Genomic DNA, 14,798 nt, shown 5'->3' with positions numbered 1-14,798 from the left:
AAGTATGTTTTTGGTATAGTGGGACACTAACATCATGCATTAAGGTGTATGTAATACAACAAATGTGGCAAAAATGAATGTAGGCATTAATTTCTATAGCTATTTTTCTTTCCAACGGCGAGGGAGTGCCAAGATGGAGGCAAGAGGCTTCAACACAGCACCCCCTACAAATCATCTAGTGTATAAATAATTTGTTTTTTTTAGCCTTCAGTTTTCCTAAGGGGCGGAGTTCAGGGTTTGTCAGAGATCCGATTTCGGAAGTGATGCTGCCATTATGTTTTTCAGATTAAGTTTATGGGTTTAGGTACTGTCGTACTTTAGGCGTCCAGCCAATATAAGCCGCCCATTCATTTGTGAGGCAAGCGTTTAATGAATGTTGACACATCTCCGTTTATTGAGCAAAGAAACCGGCTTGGTATTTTTATAGGGGCGTTTTCACTTTCTGAAGGTAAGAGACAAGCTCCCATGTAATCGAAGGTTATCCTCGGGCATTAACGTTAGCTAGCTGGCTAAATAAATGCATGGTTGACATCTCTATTAAGCATGTTCTAAAAGTAGATCGCCTAACGAACTGAATTTCTATGCAAGAGCTGTGGTTCCTCGCTTGCCATCACAGCATAAAAACATCGTGTGTTGTGTGTGGCTAAGGAGTGCTAGTTAGGTGAGTGAATTTGATAGTTAACTACATTGACTGTGTCAAGATAAAATTGACGTCAATGTTTTATATTTCACGGCTGCCTGTAAATGTACGTAAAGCTTGTTTAGTTGTACATCATGGTCGTTTCGTATTTAACTTTTCACTAATGACTGAACGGCTGCTCTATTAAACGAATTAGAGACCTCGGGTGTATCATTAACCCCACTTGCACCTCGGAAGTAATATTGTTGTTCTTCATGACTGTACAGGAAATGCGAGTGTTTTTACAGGCGCTCATGAACGTGTTATTAGTTTTGCTTGGACCGATACTCAATGCATTTTCCCGTTCAGATTACTATGTATTCTTGTATGTCTGTCACCTGCCTTACGTGTCGGTGAGCCAGGCAGGTAATAAGGACCTTTGTTGATGTTGTTGGAGCTCATCCTGAACTCTCTTTCACTCACTCAAACAGCAGAGCCATGTCTCCTTCGGTGCGTCTGCAGGAGATGATCAGGGTGATCAGAGGAGCCCGTACACAGGGTGAGGAGCGTGGTGTGATCCAAAGAGAGTGTGCTGCCATCCGGGCACAGTTCAGACAGGCTGACAATGGGACCCGCTCTCACAACTTGGCAAAGCTGCTCTATGTGCACATGCTGGGCTACCCCGCCCACTTTGGTCAGGTAGTGAACAGTGCTCTTAAGATTATAATTATTTATTTAGTTTCTACAGCGCTTTTCATTACATCTCAGTGTTGATAATATAAATAAACAAGCAACATATAAAATATATACAGAATGTAGCTACACTGAACAAAAATATAAATGCAACAATTTCAAAGATTTTACTGAGTTACAGATAATTTAAGGAAATCAGTCAATTTAAATAATTTAATTTGGCTGAAATCTATGAATTTCACATGACTGGGAATACAGCTATGCAACTGTTGGTCACAGATACCTTCTTTTTTTTTTAAGTTAAGGGCGTGGATTAGACAACCAATCAGTATCCGATGTGATCACCTTTTGCCTCATGAAGCACGGCACATCTCCTTCACATAGAGTTGATCAGGCTGTTGATTGTGGCCTGTGGAATGTTGTACCACTCCTCTTCAATGGCTGTGCGAAGTTGATGGATATTGGCGGAAACTGGAACACGCTGTCGTACAAGTCGATACAGAGCATTCCAAACGTACTCAATTGGTGGCATGTCTGGTGAGTAATGCAGGCCATGGAAGAACTGGGACATTTTCAGCTTCCAGGAATTGTGTACAGATCCTTGCGACATGGGGGATGTGCATTATAATGCTGGAACATGAGTTGATGGCGGCTGATGAATGGCAAGACAATGGGCCTCCGGATGCCATAGATAAAATGCAATTGTGTTCGTTGTCTCTAGTTTATGCCTGCCCATACCATAACCCACCACCTCCATGGGGCACTCTGTTTACAACGTTGACATCAGCAAACTGCTCACCCACACAACGCCATACACTCTGTCTGCCATCTGCCCGGTACAGTTGAAACCGGGATTGATCCGTGAAGAGCACACTTCTCCAGCGTGCCAGTGGCCATCGAAGGTGAACATTTCACCACTGAAATCGGTTACGATACCGAGCTGCAGACAGATCAAGACCCTGGTGAGGACTACGAGCACGCAGATGAGCTTCCCTGAGACGGTTTCTGACAGTTTGTGCGGAAATTCTTTGGTTATGCAAACCCACAGTCTGTTTCATCAGCAGTCCAGGTGGCTGGTCTCAGACGATCTCGCAGGTGAAGATGCCAGATGTGTAGGTCCTGGGCTGGTGTGGTTACACGTGGTCTGCGGTTGTGAGGCCGGTTGGACGTACTGCCAAATTCTCTAAAACGATGTTGGAGGCGACTTATGGTAGAGAAATGAACATTAAATTCTCTGGCAACAGCTCTGGTGGACATTCCTCCAGTCAGCATGCCAATTGCAGGCTCCTTCTATACTTAAGTCATCTGTGGCATTATATTGTGTGATAACTTCACATTTTAGAGTGGCCTTTTATTATCCCCAGCACAAGCTGCACCTATGTAATGAACATGCTGTTTAGTCAGCTTCTTGATATGCCACACCTGTCAGGTGGATGGATTATCTTGGCAAATGAGAAATGCTCACTAACAAAGATGTAGCCAAATTTATGGACCAAATTTGAGAGAAATAAGCTTTTTGTGCAAATGGAAAATATCTTGGCTCTTTTATTTCAGCTCATGGGACCAACACTTTACATGTTGCATTTATATTCTTGTTCAGTGTACATAAGATGTCAGGGGATGACTCTGTAGAGTTGGTATATTTGCTCTTTTTGTATCCTAACGACCCCCCCCCCCCCCCCCCCCCCCCCCCCCCCCCCCAATCTGGTGTCAGATGGAGTGTGTGCGTCTGATTGCAAGCCCTCGGTACAATGAGAAACGTGTTGGGTACCTGGGTGCCATGATGCTTCTAGACGAGAAACAGGATGCCAGTCTGCTCATCACTAACTCCATCAAGAAGTAAGGACAATTTTATCTGAAATGCTCTATTAAAGGGGAAATATAAGACAGACGGACGGTTCTACAGTTCCATAATCATGTGTAGGCTGTGTATGATCAATGTAGTCATTAGTCACATAAACATAGTGGTCTAGTAGCCTCTACTTGAGGACAAAGTCATTGAGAAATGGTCATGAAACCCCTCTCTCTCTCTCTCTCTCTCTCTCTCTCTGTGTTTCAGTGACCTGTCCCACAGCAGTCAGTATGTCCAGTCTCTGGCTCTGTGTACTCTGGCCTGTATGGGCTCAGCTGAGATGTGTCGAGACCTGGCCCCAGAGATCGACCGCCTCCTCAGAGCCTCGAACTCCTACATCAAGAAGAAGGTGAGCACCGTCTGTAGCCACACACACACCGCCACTCCTTCCATCATGGTTGAGCTTGGTAATGCAGAAACACAAACCAATCCATCTTGATCACTACTGTCAAACACTGCATTGCAACAGACTGATGTATACAATCATGGGCACTGATGTTGAAGGTTATTTTAGTTATGAAGCTGATCGTGATGACATTTCAGGCAGCTCTATGTGCAGTACACATGGTGAGAAAAGTACCAGAGCTAGGGGAGCTGTTCACCCCTGCAGCTCGATCCCTGCTCTCTGAAAAGAACCACGGTGAGTCACTCATCTAACCATTTAAAAAATATATTTTTATTACCAGCAATCTGTTCAAATAAATAAATCAAACAACTGTTCACTGTCTGCTCCTCTGTACCAGGCTGTCCGTCTCTACCTATTTCACAGTCTTACATTTGAGGACAGTACGTAGTCTTACATTTTGACTGTGAGCTGTTATTATGCATGTTATAGTAAATGGTGTCAGTGTGGCAAATATTCCCCTGTCCTAATGGTTTCGTCCGATTGCAGGGGTTTTACATGGAGCTGTGGTTCTGATCACTGAGCTGTGTGAGCGCAACCCAGACACTCTAGAGCAGTTTCGTAAGGTAAGACACACACTTAAACCTCATCCTACTCCATTCCAGTACATCCACTCAACATGAGACATTACATTTCAGTCCCTTGAAATGTATATATTTGGTTTTACACTGTTAAACTTCTAATTACAAAAACAGAACACATTCTCCCACAACCCTAGATGATGGTCTGTGAGTCTGACTCCTGCTCTGTGTGTGTTTGGCCCAGGCGGTGCCGGAGCTGGTCCTGATGATGAAAGGCCTGGTGATGTCGGGCTACTCTCCAGAACACAATGTGGCTGGGATCAGTGACCCATTCCTGCAGGTCAGTGTTTTGAATAGTGAATTGGAATCGGGGTAAAAACAAGCATATTGTGACAGAATCTACATGTTTCTCTCTCTCTCTTCCTCCGACTTCCTCCATCATTAGGTGCGCATTCTTAGGTTGCTGAGGATCCTGGGGCGCAATAATGACACAGCCAGTGACGCCATGAATGACCTGCTGGCCCAGGTACAGTATTTCCATCAATAAATAGTCATGCAGGGTTGTTTTATGAACTATTTAGATTTTAATCACAGCTTTTGTATTATTGACCTTCAGGTGGCTACGAACACAGACAGCAGTAAGACCGCAGGCAGTGCTGTTTTGTATGAAACTGTTCTCACTGTTATGGACATCAAATCAGAAAGTGGCTTGAGGGTAAGTGTCACACATGATATTGTCATCAAGAGATTTCTTGTTTGTATATATTTATATCTATTGGAAGTGCTACAAGTGATGGAGGCCAATGTAGCTTACATTTCTGCATAACAGAAGCCGTATCGAAGATGTTTTGTGTGTGACAGGTCTTGGCTGTGAACATCCTGGGGAGATTTCTTCTGAACAATGATCGGAACATCCGGTTAGTCTTCCCTCTCTCTCTTCCTTTGATCTCATCTGGTCCTTTTTCATGGTTTCTGGCCTGTTGCCTAGAAGATTATTGTTGCCTGAGGCAGACAAACATCTGGATTCTGATCATGCTTAACACGGTCAGTAATGTCTATTTGTGGGATTATTTAGCTAGAGCCCTTAGAATGACAGACAGGGTTCTCTGTACGTCGTGGGCTCACGTTCACATATGAAGTTTCCTTTTATCGGTCTGTTCTGAGGCATACTTCCTGTTGGGATTGCCTTAGTAGGGTCTGTCTGGTCCAGCAGGCTATTCTTGTCTGGTTTTAGGCTTAAGCTCACATCCCTGTGACAGTGTGATGGCTGCTGGAGAGCTGCTAGACTGGCTTAGATGGGATCATTCTGTCATATCGTTTCACCAGATGCACTACATATACAAAACTATGTGGACACCCATTCAAATTTGGCTATTTCAGCGACACTTGTTGCTGACAGGTGTATAAAATTGAGCACACAGCCATGCAATCTCCATAGCCTAACATTGGTAGTAGAATGCCCTTACTGAAAATCTCAGTGACATTCAACTTGGCACTGTCATAGGATGCCATCTTTCCAACAAGTCAGTTAGGCAAATTTCTGCACTGCTAGAGCTGCCCCGGTCAACTATAAGTGCTGTTATTGTGAAGTGGAAACATCTAGGAGCAACAATGGTTCAGCCGGGAAGTGGTAGGCAAGCTCATAGAATGGGAACGCAGGGTCTTACATTTACATTTACATTTAAGTCATTTAGCAGACGCTCTTATCCAGAGCGACTTACAAATTGGTGCATTCACCTTATGACATCCAGTGGGACAGTCACTTAACAAGTGCTTAGTACGTAAAAATGGTCTAACTTCCGGTTGCAACACTCACTACCATTTAAAAAAATATATGTATGTTTTTTAACTGCTTCTGGAAGCAATGTCAGCACAACAACTGTTCGTCGGGAGCTTCATGAAATGTGTTTCCTTGGCCGAGCAGCCGCGCACAATAATGGTCTGGGGCTGTTGTTCATGGTTCGGGCTACGCCCCTTTGTTCCACTGAAGGGAAATCTTAACTCTACAGACTACAATGATATTCTAGATGATTCTGTGCTTCCAACTCTGGCAACAGTTTGGGGAAGGCCCTTTCCTGTTTCAGCATGACAATGCCCCTGTGCACAAAGTGAGGTTAATACAGAAATGGTTTGTTGAGATCGGTGTGGAATAACTTTACTAGCTTAAACAAAGCCCTTCAAAATCATCGAACACCTTTTGGATGAATTGGAAGGCCGACTGCGAGCCATGCCTAATCGCACAACATCTGTGCCCGACCTCACTAATGCTCTTGTGGCTGAATAGAAGCAAATCCCCTCAGCAATGTTTCAACATCTAGTGGAGTCTTCCCAGAAGAGTGGAGGCTGTTATAGCAGCAAAGGGGGACCAACTCCATATTAATGCCCATGATTTTGATTTTCGACGAGCAGGTGTTCACATACTTTTTGTCATGTAGTGTAGATATTTAAAATAAAATTCAAAGACCTTGAACTTGGAGGAGAGCAGTCACGCCTAACACCAGGGAAGAAAGCACACAGCAATTTTTTACATAATATATATGAGATGGGAGATCTTGGAAATTATACTTATAGACAAGAATCACAAGCATGTTGCTTGGTTGAGCAGAGTATATTTTCCGTGAAATGTATACATGCACCAATTGTGTTGATCAATTCACAGCCCTTACACAAATATAATGCAGAAATATAACTTGTCTGAATGTATTTATTTTTATTCATGCACAGGTATATTTCCATGACTTCCCTTCAGAAAATTGTTCAGACGGACCACAATGCAGTGCAGCGTCACAGGGGGACCATAGTGGACTGCCTGAAGGACCAGGATGCTTCTGTCAAACGGTAATGTTGTGATTTCTGAACTTATCTTACCAGCTGGCCATGTTCTGCCTATACATGAGCTATTATGGAAGGAGGTGTGGTAATGTAGAGAACAGCAAACAGTATATTGTTCTATTATTTATGTTTATCCCTCAGCCGGGCGTTGGAGCTTTCTTTGGCCCTGGTGTCAGCTGTCAACATCCGCTCTCTGATGAAGGAGCTTCTCCTCTTCCTCTCCAGCTGTCCCCCAGAGCTCCGAGCACACACCACCTCAGGCATCTTCAACGCTGCAGAGAGGTACAGGGCTGGACCTCGCCTGGCTATGGGCTTTAATCTCTATGCCACAAAGTCTCTCTGTGGTCTGTGTGTGCTGGGATGTCTCATTTTGTGTCTTTGTCTATATGAATGTTTCCCTGTCTCTTTGAGTGACATGTTACTGTGTTTCTGTCTTGCTCTCAGTGTCTGTATATCTCACAGCTATCTGGCTGTTCTATCATAAAACATACACAGGCCTAGCCAGGAGCCTGCCCTCCCTGTGTGTCAGTCTCTGTGACTGTCTATATTTGTGTCTGAGCCGCAACACTGACCACTAAGTCTCTGTCTCTGTTAGGTATGCTCCCTCTCAGCGCTGGCACATTGACACCATCCTGCATGTCCTCACCACGGTAAATAATGACACTATATACTGCACCACAATCACCTGGTTTCAGAGCCTTTACAACTTGTTTTTAACTGAATATCTATTGTAAATACCCCCATGATGTGTCTCACTGGTCTCACTCCACTAGCCTATACCTCAAGCCGTCTGGGTGGAAACTAGGCCACCCCACATTGCCAATGTTTGACTTTAGTCTAGACAGTGGAGTTCTTCACTGATCAAGAAGGGACCCGTTCCGACCCGCACCAAGAGCAGCAGCATAAATTCTAGAATTTCTCTCTCTACTGCAGCAGTCATTCAGATCTGTATGGATCCTTCGGGACAAGTCAGTTAAAATGACACATACCTGGGACAATTCGATCCGACCCAGACCCGTGACATTATTTAGAGTTCTAGATCCGGACCCGCTGTCTAACTTTCTACTAGGCAGTACAAAATCAAATCACAGTTTATTTGTCACGTGTGCCGAATACAACAGCCTTACCGTGAAATGCTAAAATGCTTTTACAGTGAAACAGTAAAAATACATTTGAAAATAACAGTAGCAAGGCTATACAGTGGAGCAAAAAAGTATTTAGTCAGCCACCAATTGTGCAAGTTCTTCCACTTAAAAAGATGAGGCCTGTAATTTTCATCACAGGTACACTTCAACTATGACAGACAAAATGAGAAGAAAACAAATCCAGAAAATCACATTGTAGGATTTTTAATGAATTTATTTGCAAATTATGGTGGAAATTAAGTATTTGGATAAAAGCGTCTGCTAAATGGCATATTATGGCATATTATTTGTTCACCTACAAATAAGCAAGATTTCTGGCTCTCACAGACCTGTAACTTCTTCTTTAAGAGGCTCCCCTGTCCTCCACTCGTTACCTGTATTAATGGCACCTGTTTGAACTTGTTATCAGTATAAAGACACCTGTCCACAACCTCAAACACTCACACTCCAAACTCCACTATGGCCAAGACCAAAGAGCTGTCAAAGGACACCAGAAACAAAATTGTAGACCTGCACCAGGCTGGGAAGACTGAATCTGCAATAGGTAAGCAGCTTGGTTTGAAGAAATCAACTGTGGGAGCAATTATTAGGAAATGGAAGACATACAAGACCACTGATAATCTCCCTCGATCTGGGGCTCCACACAAGATCTCACCCCGTGGGGTGAAAATAATCACAAGAACGGTGAGCAAAAATCCCAGAACCACACCTAGTGAATGACCTGCAGAGAGCTGAGACCAAAGTAACAAAGCCTACCATCAGTAACACACTACACCGCAAGGGACTCAAATCCTGCAGTGCCAGATGTGTCCCCCTGCTTAAGCCAGTACATCTCCAGGCCCGTCTGAAGTTTGCTAGGGAGCATTTGGATGATCCAGAAGACTTAAATGTAAATGTAAATGTAAGATTGGGAGAATGTCATATGGTCAGATGAAACCAAAATAGGACTTTTTGGTAAACTCAACTCGTCGTGTTTGGAGGACAAAGAATGCTGAGTTGCAGCCAAAGAACACCATACCTACTGTGAAGCATGGGGGTGGAAACATCATGCTTTGGGGCTGTTTTTCTGCAAAGGGACCAGTACGACTGATCCGTGTAAAGGAAAGAATGAATGGGGCCATGTATCGTGGGATTTTGAGTGAAAACTTCCTTCCATCAGCAAGGGCATTGATGATGAAACGTGGCTGGGTCTTTCAGCATGACAATGATCCAAAACACAGCGCCCGGGCAACGAAGGAGTGGCTTCGTAAGAAGCATTTCAAGGTCCTGGAGTGGCCTAGCCAGTCTCCAGATCTCAACCCCATAGAAAATCTTTGGAGGGAGTTGAAAGTCCGTGTTGCCCAGCAACAGCACCAAAACATCACTGCTCTAGAGGAGATCTGCATGGAGGAAATGGGCCAAAATACCAGCAACAGTGTGTGAAAACCTTGTGAAGACTTACAGAAAACGTTTGACCTCTGTCATTGCTAACAAAGGGTATATAACAGAGTATTGAGATACATTTTTGTTATTGACCAAATTCTTATTTTACACCATAATTTGCAAATAAATTCATTAAAAATCCCACAATGTGATTTTCTGGATTTTTTTTTCCGTCTCATTTTGTCTGTCATAGTTGAAGTGTACCTATGATGAAAATTACAGGCCTCATCTTTTTAAGTGGGAGAACTTGCACAATTGGTGGCTGACTAAATACTTTTTTGCCCCACTGTATACAGACACCGGTTATTCAAGCTTATTGAGATAGTATGTAGATATGGTTAAAGTGACTATGCATGTATGATGAACAGAGAGTAGCAGAAGTGTAAAGAGGGGTTGGCGGGTGGTGGGACACAATGCAGACAGCCCGGTTAGCCAATGTGCAGGAGCACTGGTTGGTCGGGCCAATTGAGGTAATATGCACATGAATGTATAGTTAAACAGAGTAGCAGCAGTGTAAAAAGAGGGGTTGGGGTGGGGCCACAATGCAAATAGTCTGGGTAACCATTTGGTGTCGTATTGCTTGGGGGTAAAAACTGAGAAGCCTTTTCGTCCTATACTTGGCACTCCGGTATCGCTTGCCATGCGGTAGTGGAGAGAACAGTCTATGGCTGGGGTCTTTGAACATTTTTAGGGCCTTCCTCTGACACCGCCTGGTGTAGAGGTCCTGGACTGCAGGCAGCTTTGCCCCAGTGATGTATTGGGCCATACGCAGTACCCTCTGAAGTGCCTTGTGGTCGGAGGCCGAGCGGTTGCTGTCATTACCAGGCAGGGATACAGCTGTAGAACCTTCTGAGGATCTCAGGACCCATGTCAAATCTTTTTAATTTCCTGAGGGGGAATCGGCTTTGTCATGCCCTCTTCATGACTGTCTTGGTGTGTTTGGACCATTCTAGTTGGTTGTTGATGTGGACACCAAGGAACTTGAATCTCAGTCAAACTAAGAACTCTCTTTCAGGCAGGGGGTGACGTGCGGGATGAGACTGTGCCCAACCTGATCCAGCTCATCACCACCGCAACAGAACTTCACTGCTACACGGTCCACAAGCTGTACAGAGCCCTGATTACAGACATCTCAGTGGTATGGCTTTAGTATGAATGTGTTTGTGCCATGCTCTGTAGGAATGTGTGTGTTATCATTCAGGAAAACCTCAAGGCTCTGGTTATACTCGGATTATCAGCTGTGGCACTGTGCAACGTTTGTGTGTACGCAGCAATCCCTGGTACAGGTTGCGTGCTGGTGTATTGGGGAGTATGGAGACCTGCTTCTGAGAGGAGAGTGTGAGGAGACCGAACCTGTTCAGGTATGTGCTTTGGTTGTTGTAACACAGTCATGGTTAACACCAATTGACAATACAGTAGTAATTGTCATTAAACCGAGGCAGTAGTTCTTGTTTTCTGTCCTGCCCTTAGGTGACGGAGGATGATGTCCTGGACGCCTTGGAAACGGTTCTACAGTCACATATGTCATCGCCAGCAACCAGGGGCTTCGCTCTCACAGCAACCATGAAACTCAGCACACGCATAACACATAACGTGGAGTAAGCATCAGTATCTCACACTGCTTGAACTATACTATACAGCAATAACTGAAAACTGCTATGTCAGTTTTTGCCCACTGTGTGGGGTCTTGGGACTTGACTCTCTACATTGCTGATACAGCGACTACTAAAATAGCTCTTGCTTCCGCCTGTTTTTCTCTCCCCTGTCCCTCTCTGGCAGTCGCATTAGGAGCATCGTCAGCATCTACGGCAGCTGTATCGACGTGGAACTCCAGCAGAGAGCAGTGGAATATAACGCTCTCTTCAAGAAATACGACCACATGAGGTACAACCTATAATGTACATAATACTATTTGCAATGTTAGCCAATCATACATGCATATAGTGGTGTCAGAGGAAGGCCCTAAAAAATGGTCAGACTCTAGTCAGACTGTTCTCTCTGATACCGCACGGCAAGCGGTACCGGAGTGCCAAGTCTAGGTCCAAGAGGCTTTTAAACAGCTTCTACTACCAAGCCATAAGACTCCTGAACACCTAATCAAATGTCTACTTGCATTGACCCCCCTTTTGCTTACACCGCTGCTACTGTCTATTGTTATCATCTATGCATAGTCACTTTAAACTCTATCTACATGTACATATTACCTCAACTAACTGTACTGGTACCCCCCCTGTATATAGTCTCGCTATTGTTATTTTACTGCTGCTCTTGAATTGTTACTTTTATATCTTATTCTTATCTGTATTTTTTTTTTAAACTGCATTGTTTGTTAGGGCTCATAAGTAAGCATTTCACTGTAAGAGCTACACCTGTTGTATTTGGCGCATGTGACTAATAGAATTTGTTTTTGATTTCGACTATTATATTTTATGTATGGGTACATTGCCAGTGAGTGGGGCATTGCATCATGGAAGCCACTGTATCCCACCCCAGTACACTGCTAAGAGAGCTCTCTGTGCTCGCAGGGCTGCCGTGTTGGAGAGAATGCCGGTGATTGACAAAAGCTCCCCGGGACATACCAATGGAGAATCAGCAGGGGGGACTATCAAAGAGTTGGAGCCAACCAAACTGACACAGGAAATGGTATTTCCCCAGGAACCTTCTAATCAGGTAAGTGATGAAAATGACTGCAATAAACTTAGGTATTTCAGCTACCTGGATATATATATATATCTGACCTACTATTGTATACTGTGTGTGTACTTTCTCAAGCTAAACTTCTTGAATATTACATGATGTGTAATATTTACCCTTGCTTTACCTTGTCAAGGTGTGTGATCTGTTGGACCTGCTGGGTGGTTCTGGGGAGCCTTTCCAGCCCAGCCCATCCCTGTCCAGTACAGCACCTGGCCCAGCTAACAGCACAGCTGGGGGAGACCTACTGGACCTGCTGGGAGGCCTGGATGTAACACCTGGTGAGACACACACAACAGCTGAGAGAGGGAAAGAGATGGATGGAGTCAAATATCAACTGTTTTGGAATTAACACATCTTCATAATGTATTTAATGATCATCTGTTTTTGGTGTTGAATTCCATGATTTCCAGTGACAGATTTTTTTTTTCTTTGTTGCCATAGCACCACCTAGTGTTACAGTGTATGAGAAAAACGGTGTGACGCTGAAACTACAGACTGACACACAGACAGACACAGGGATGACCGTTACCCTCACTGCCACCAACTCCACTGACGGGGACATCACTGGCCTCACCCTGCAAGCAGCAGTACCCAAGGTCTGCTTCCCCATCTCTTTGTGTCGGAGTACCTTTTGTATTTGGTATTCCAAGCTTTTACGTCATGAGTAGGGTCCTCCAGACCATGTAACTGACCAGGAAGAACTCTCGGCCCTACTTATAGGCTGTTTGTGACCTTTATCTCGCACTCCCATCCACCTCAGAGCGTCCAGTTACAGATGAAGGCTCCGAGTGGTGACGTCATCCCTGCGCATGGCTTAGGTCAGGTGACCCAGACTGTGCTCCTCAACAACCCAAACAAGGTGGGTCTTCATTCAGTCAGTTCATGGTCACCACATGCATGCGCACACCCACAATGGACTAAAAATGAACTTCTTCCCCCCCCCCCCAGGTGAGTCTGAAGATTAGGGTGCGTGTGTGCTACACCAGCCAGAGCTCTGTCTGCCAGGACACGGTGCAGATCGACTCCTTCCCAAGCACTGCCTGGTAATGACCGCTGCAATCAACCTGTCCATCAACACTGACACAGACATAAGACAATGTACGTGGAAGGATCGATAGCTGACCAGGCCCAGGAGTGGGGACCCATTCTACCTAACAGCTGCCTGTAAATCATTTCGAGGGGATCCTCTCTGTCAATCAACTATTCCACACTACAACCTGATGCTGTCAGTCCAAGCTGATGTTTTTTCAAATTACTCTTAATTGTTATTTTTCTAAATGGCTGACCCTCGTGAACTGTGGAAATTGTTCCCCTACAGTTTGACATGGATTCATGTAGATGAACTCTCAAGAGACTCTGTCACCCTAAAAGCCATTGTCACCATTCTACCTTTTCAGCTCCTGTTCGGACTACTGGTATTACATTACCCATAGGTTAACTAGCGGTATTAATGACACCACTGAACATGGTACTAGCTTCGCTGTATATTTCCAGACTTGCAGGTCATCTGTGTCACATCAATCAACAACAGTAATATGCAGCTGTCTGCCTGAGCCAGTGGTACTCGTCCAATCAGAAGAACAATAAATCCTGAGAACTGCAATCATGACTGTCCACATGAAAGGGGTCTGTCAGGATACATTTTAAGAGTAGTTGGTAGTCTTGGCTCGTGCAACCTTGTAAACTAGTTAAGCTTGACACCTTGTCTTTCACTCCAGGACTACTGACCTACTTACTGGTGTAGGTCACTGTTACAATTATCCTAGTCTGAGCCACATGATCAGCATCCCTTAACACTACGCCTTATCTATACTTACATGCCTTCCGTTGGTGTGCTCTTGTCCCTACCTCTCTCTACCATCTGATCGGCTGCTTCTCTCTTCCCTTGTGCCTGTCACTCAGAACCCCCTTTTGGAGCTGAGGTATTATGGTGTATGTGTATCTTGACTTTATTGAGGTGAGAGTTGCTGTTTTATCTGTGAATGATTTAACTCCCCCATATCGCTGTATCTTTGAAGCATCAGTGCCAGTCCTAACCAGTGTTTCCCCTGCCATAGCTTTAGCTTCCAAAGTTATTTTCTATGCCCGGGGAAAGACTGGCCCTGACCCCTGCCCTGCATACACTACCCAACCACTTTCAGCAACAACAAAAACATGTTCTTGTTCTTAAAACACTAGATAGTCTTGGGTTGTATGAGATTGCAAATCTTGTTGCAATTACCAAATAATTTATGCATATTGGAGAAGTGCCTCCACAAGGTTACAAAAGTAGTACTAGAAAATTAGTTTGGTAACTTTCCAATATTCCAAACATCTGGGCCTTATTACCAGCTGCCCTTGCAATTGTTTAAGTAAATTGGTTTGTGGATATTAATAATTGTATGCTTCCAATGGGATTCAGTGCAAATAAGCAAAACATCCACCCTTTAGACCACTACACTCAAAGGAACCAGCTGGAGAAATGGAAACGGAAAGAGAATTTTGTTTGTGTGCATTGCCTTCGACTCCCATGTTGTCATTTCTAATTAAAGGTTATCAAACCTTAATGAGTTTAGAATTCCTATAACTGCCTATATATGGAAAGGAGTTTAACAATGCACTGCTAAGTCACACA

General features: G+C 44.2%; 1 protein-coding gene across 3 annotated transcripts; it reads left to right on the top strand.

Moving 5' to 3' along the window:
• Positions 1-266: 266 nt before the first annotated feature.
• Positions 267-14,730, top strand: LOC124009588 (AP-1 complex subunit gamma-1-like). Of its 3 annotated transcripts, none has more exons than XM_046321512.1 (22): positions 267-448; positions 1,111-1,178; positions 3,027-3,151; positions 3,372-3,513; positions 3,708-3,804; positions 4,057-4,133; positions 4,333-4,428; positions 4,534-4,614; positions 4,705-4,803; positions 4,950-5,005; positions 6,813-6,926; positions 7,062-7,202; positions 7,516-7,570; positions 10,503-10,625; positions 10,759-10,848; positions 10,958-11,085; positions 11,267-11,371; positions 12,013-12,157; positions 12,318-12,462; positions 12,626-12,780; positions 12,945-13,043; positions 13,133-14,730. In XM_046321512.1, the coding sequence occupies exons 3-22, from the start codon at positions 3,027-3,029 to the stop codon at positions 13,229-13,231; spliced, it is 2,172 nt and encodes a 723-aa protein (XP_046177468.1). In that variant the 5' UTR covers positions 267-448; positions 1,111-1,178; the 3' UTR covers positions 13,232-14,730. The 3 variants fall into 3 exon arrangements, with proteins under 3 accessions (XP_046177468.1, XP_046177465.1, XP_046177466.1); XM_046321509.1 differs by having other exon boundaries at positions 1,111-1,318; XM_046321510.1 differs by lacking the exon at positions 267-448 and adding an exon at positions 479-661 and having other exon boundaries at positions 1,111-1,318.
• Positions 14,731-14,798: the final 68 nt, after the last annotated feature.

Source organism: Oncorhynchus gorbuscha, linkage group LG22 (genome assembly GCF_021184085.1).
Source record: "Oncorhynchus gorbuscha isolate QuinsamMale2020 ecotype Even-year linkage group LG22, OgorEven_v1.0, whole genome shotgun sequence".
In the NCBI taxonomy this organism is placed as follows: Eukaryota; Metazoa; Chordata; class Actinopteri; order Salmoniformes; family Salmonidae; genus Oncorhynchus; species Oncorhynchus gorbuscha.
Note: the sequence above shows the minus strand (reverse complement) of the source record. Positions and strands in the feature narration are given on the sequence as shown.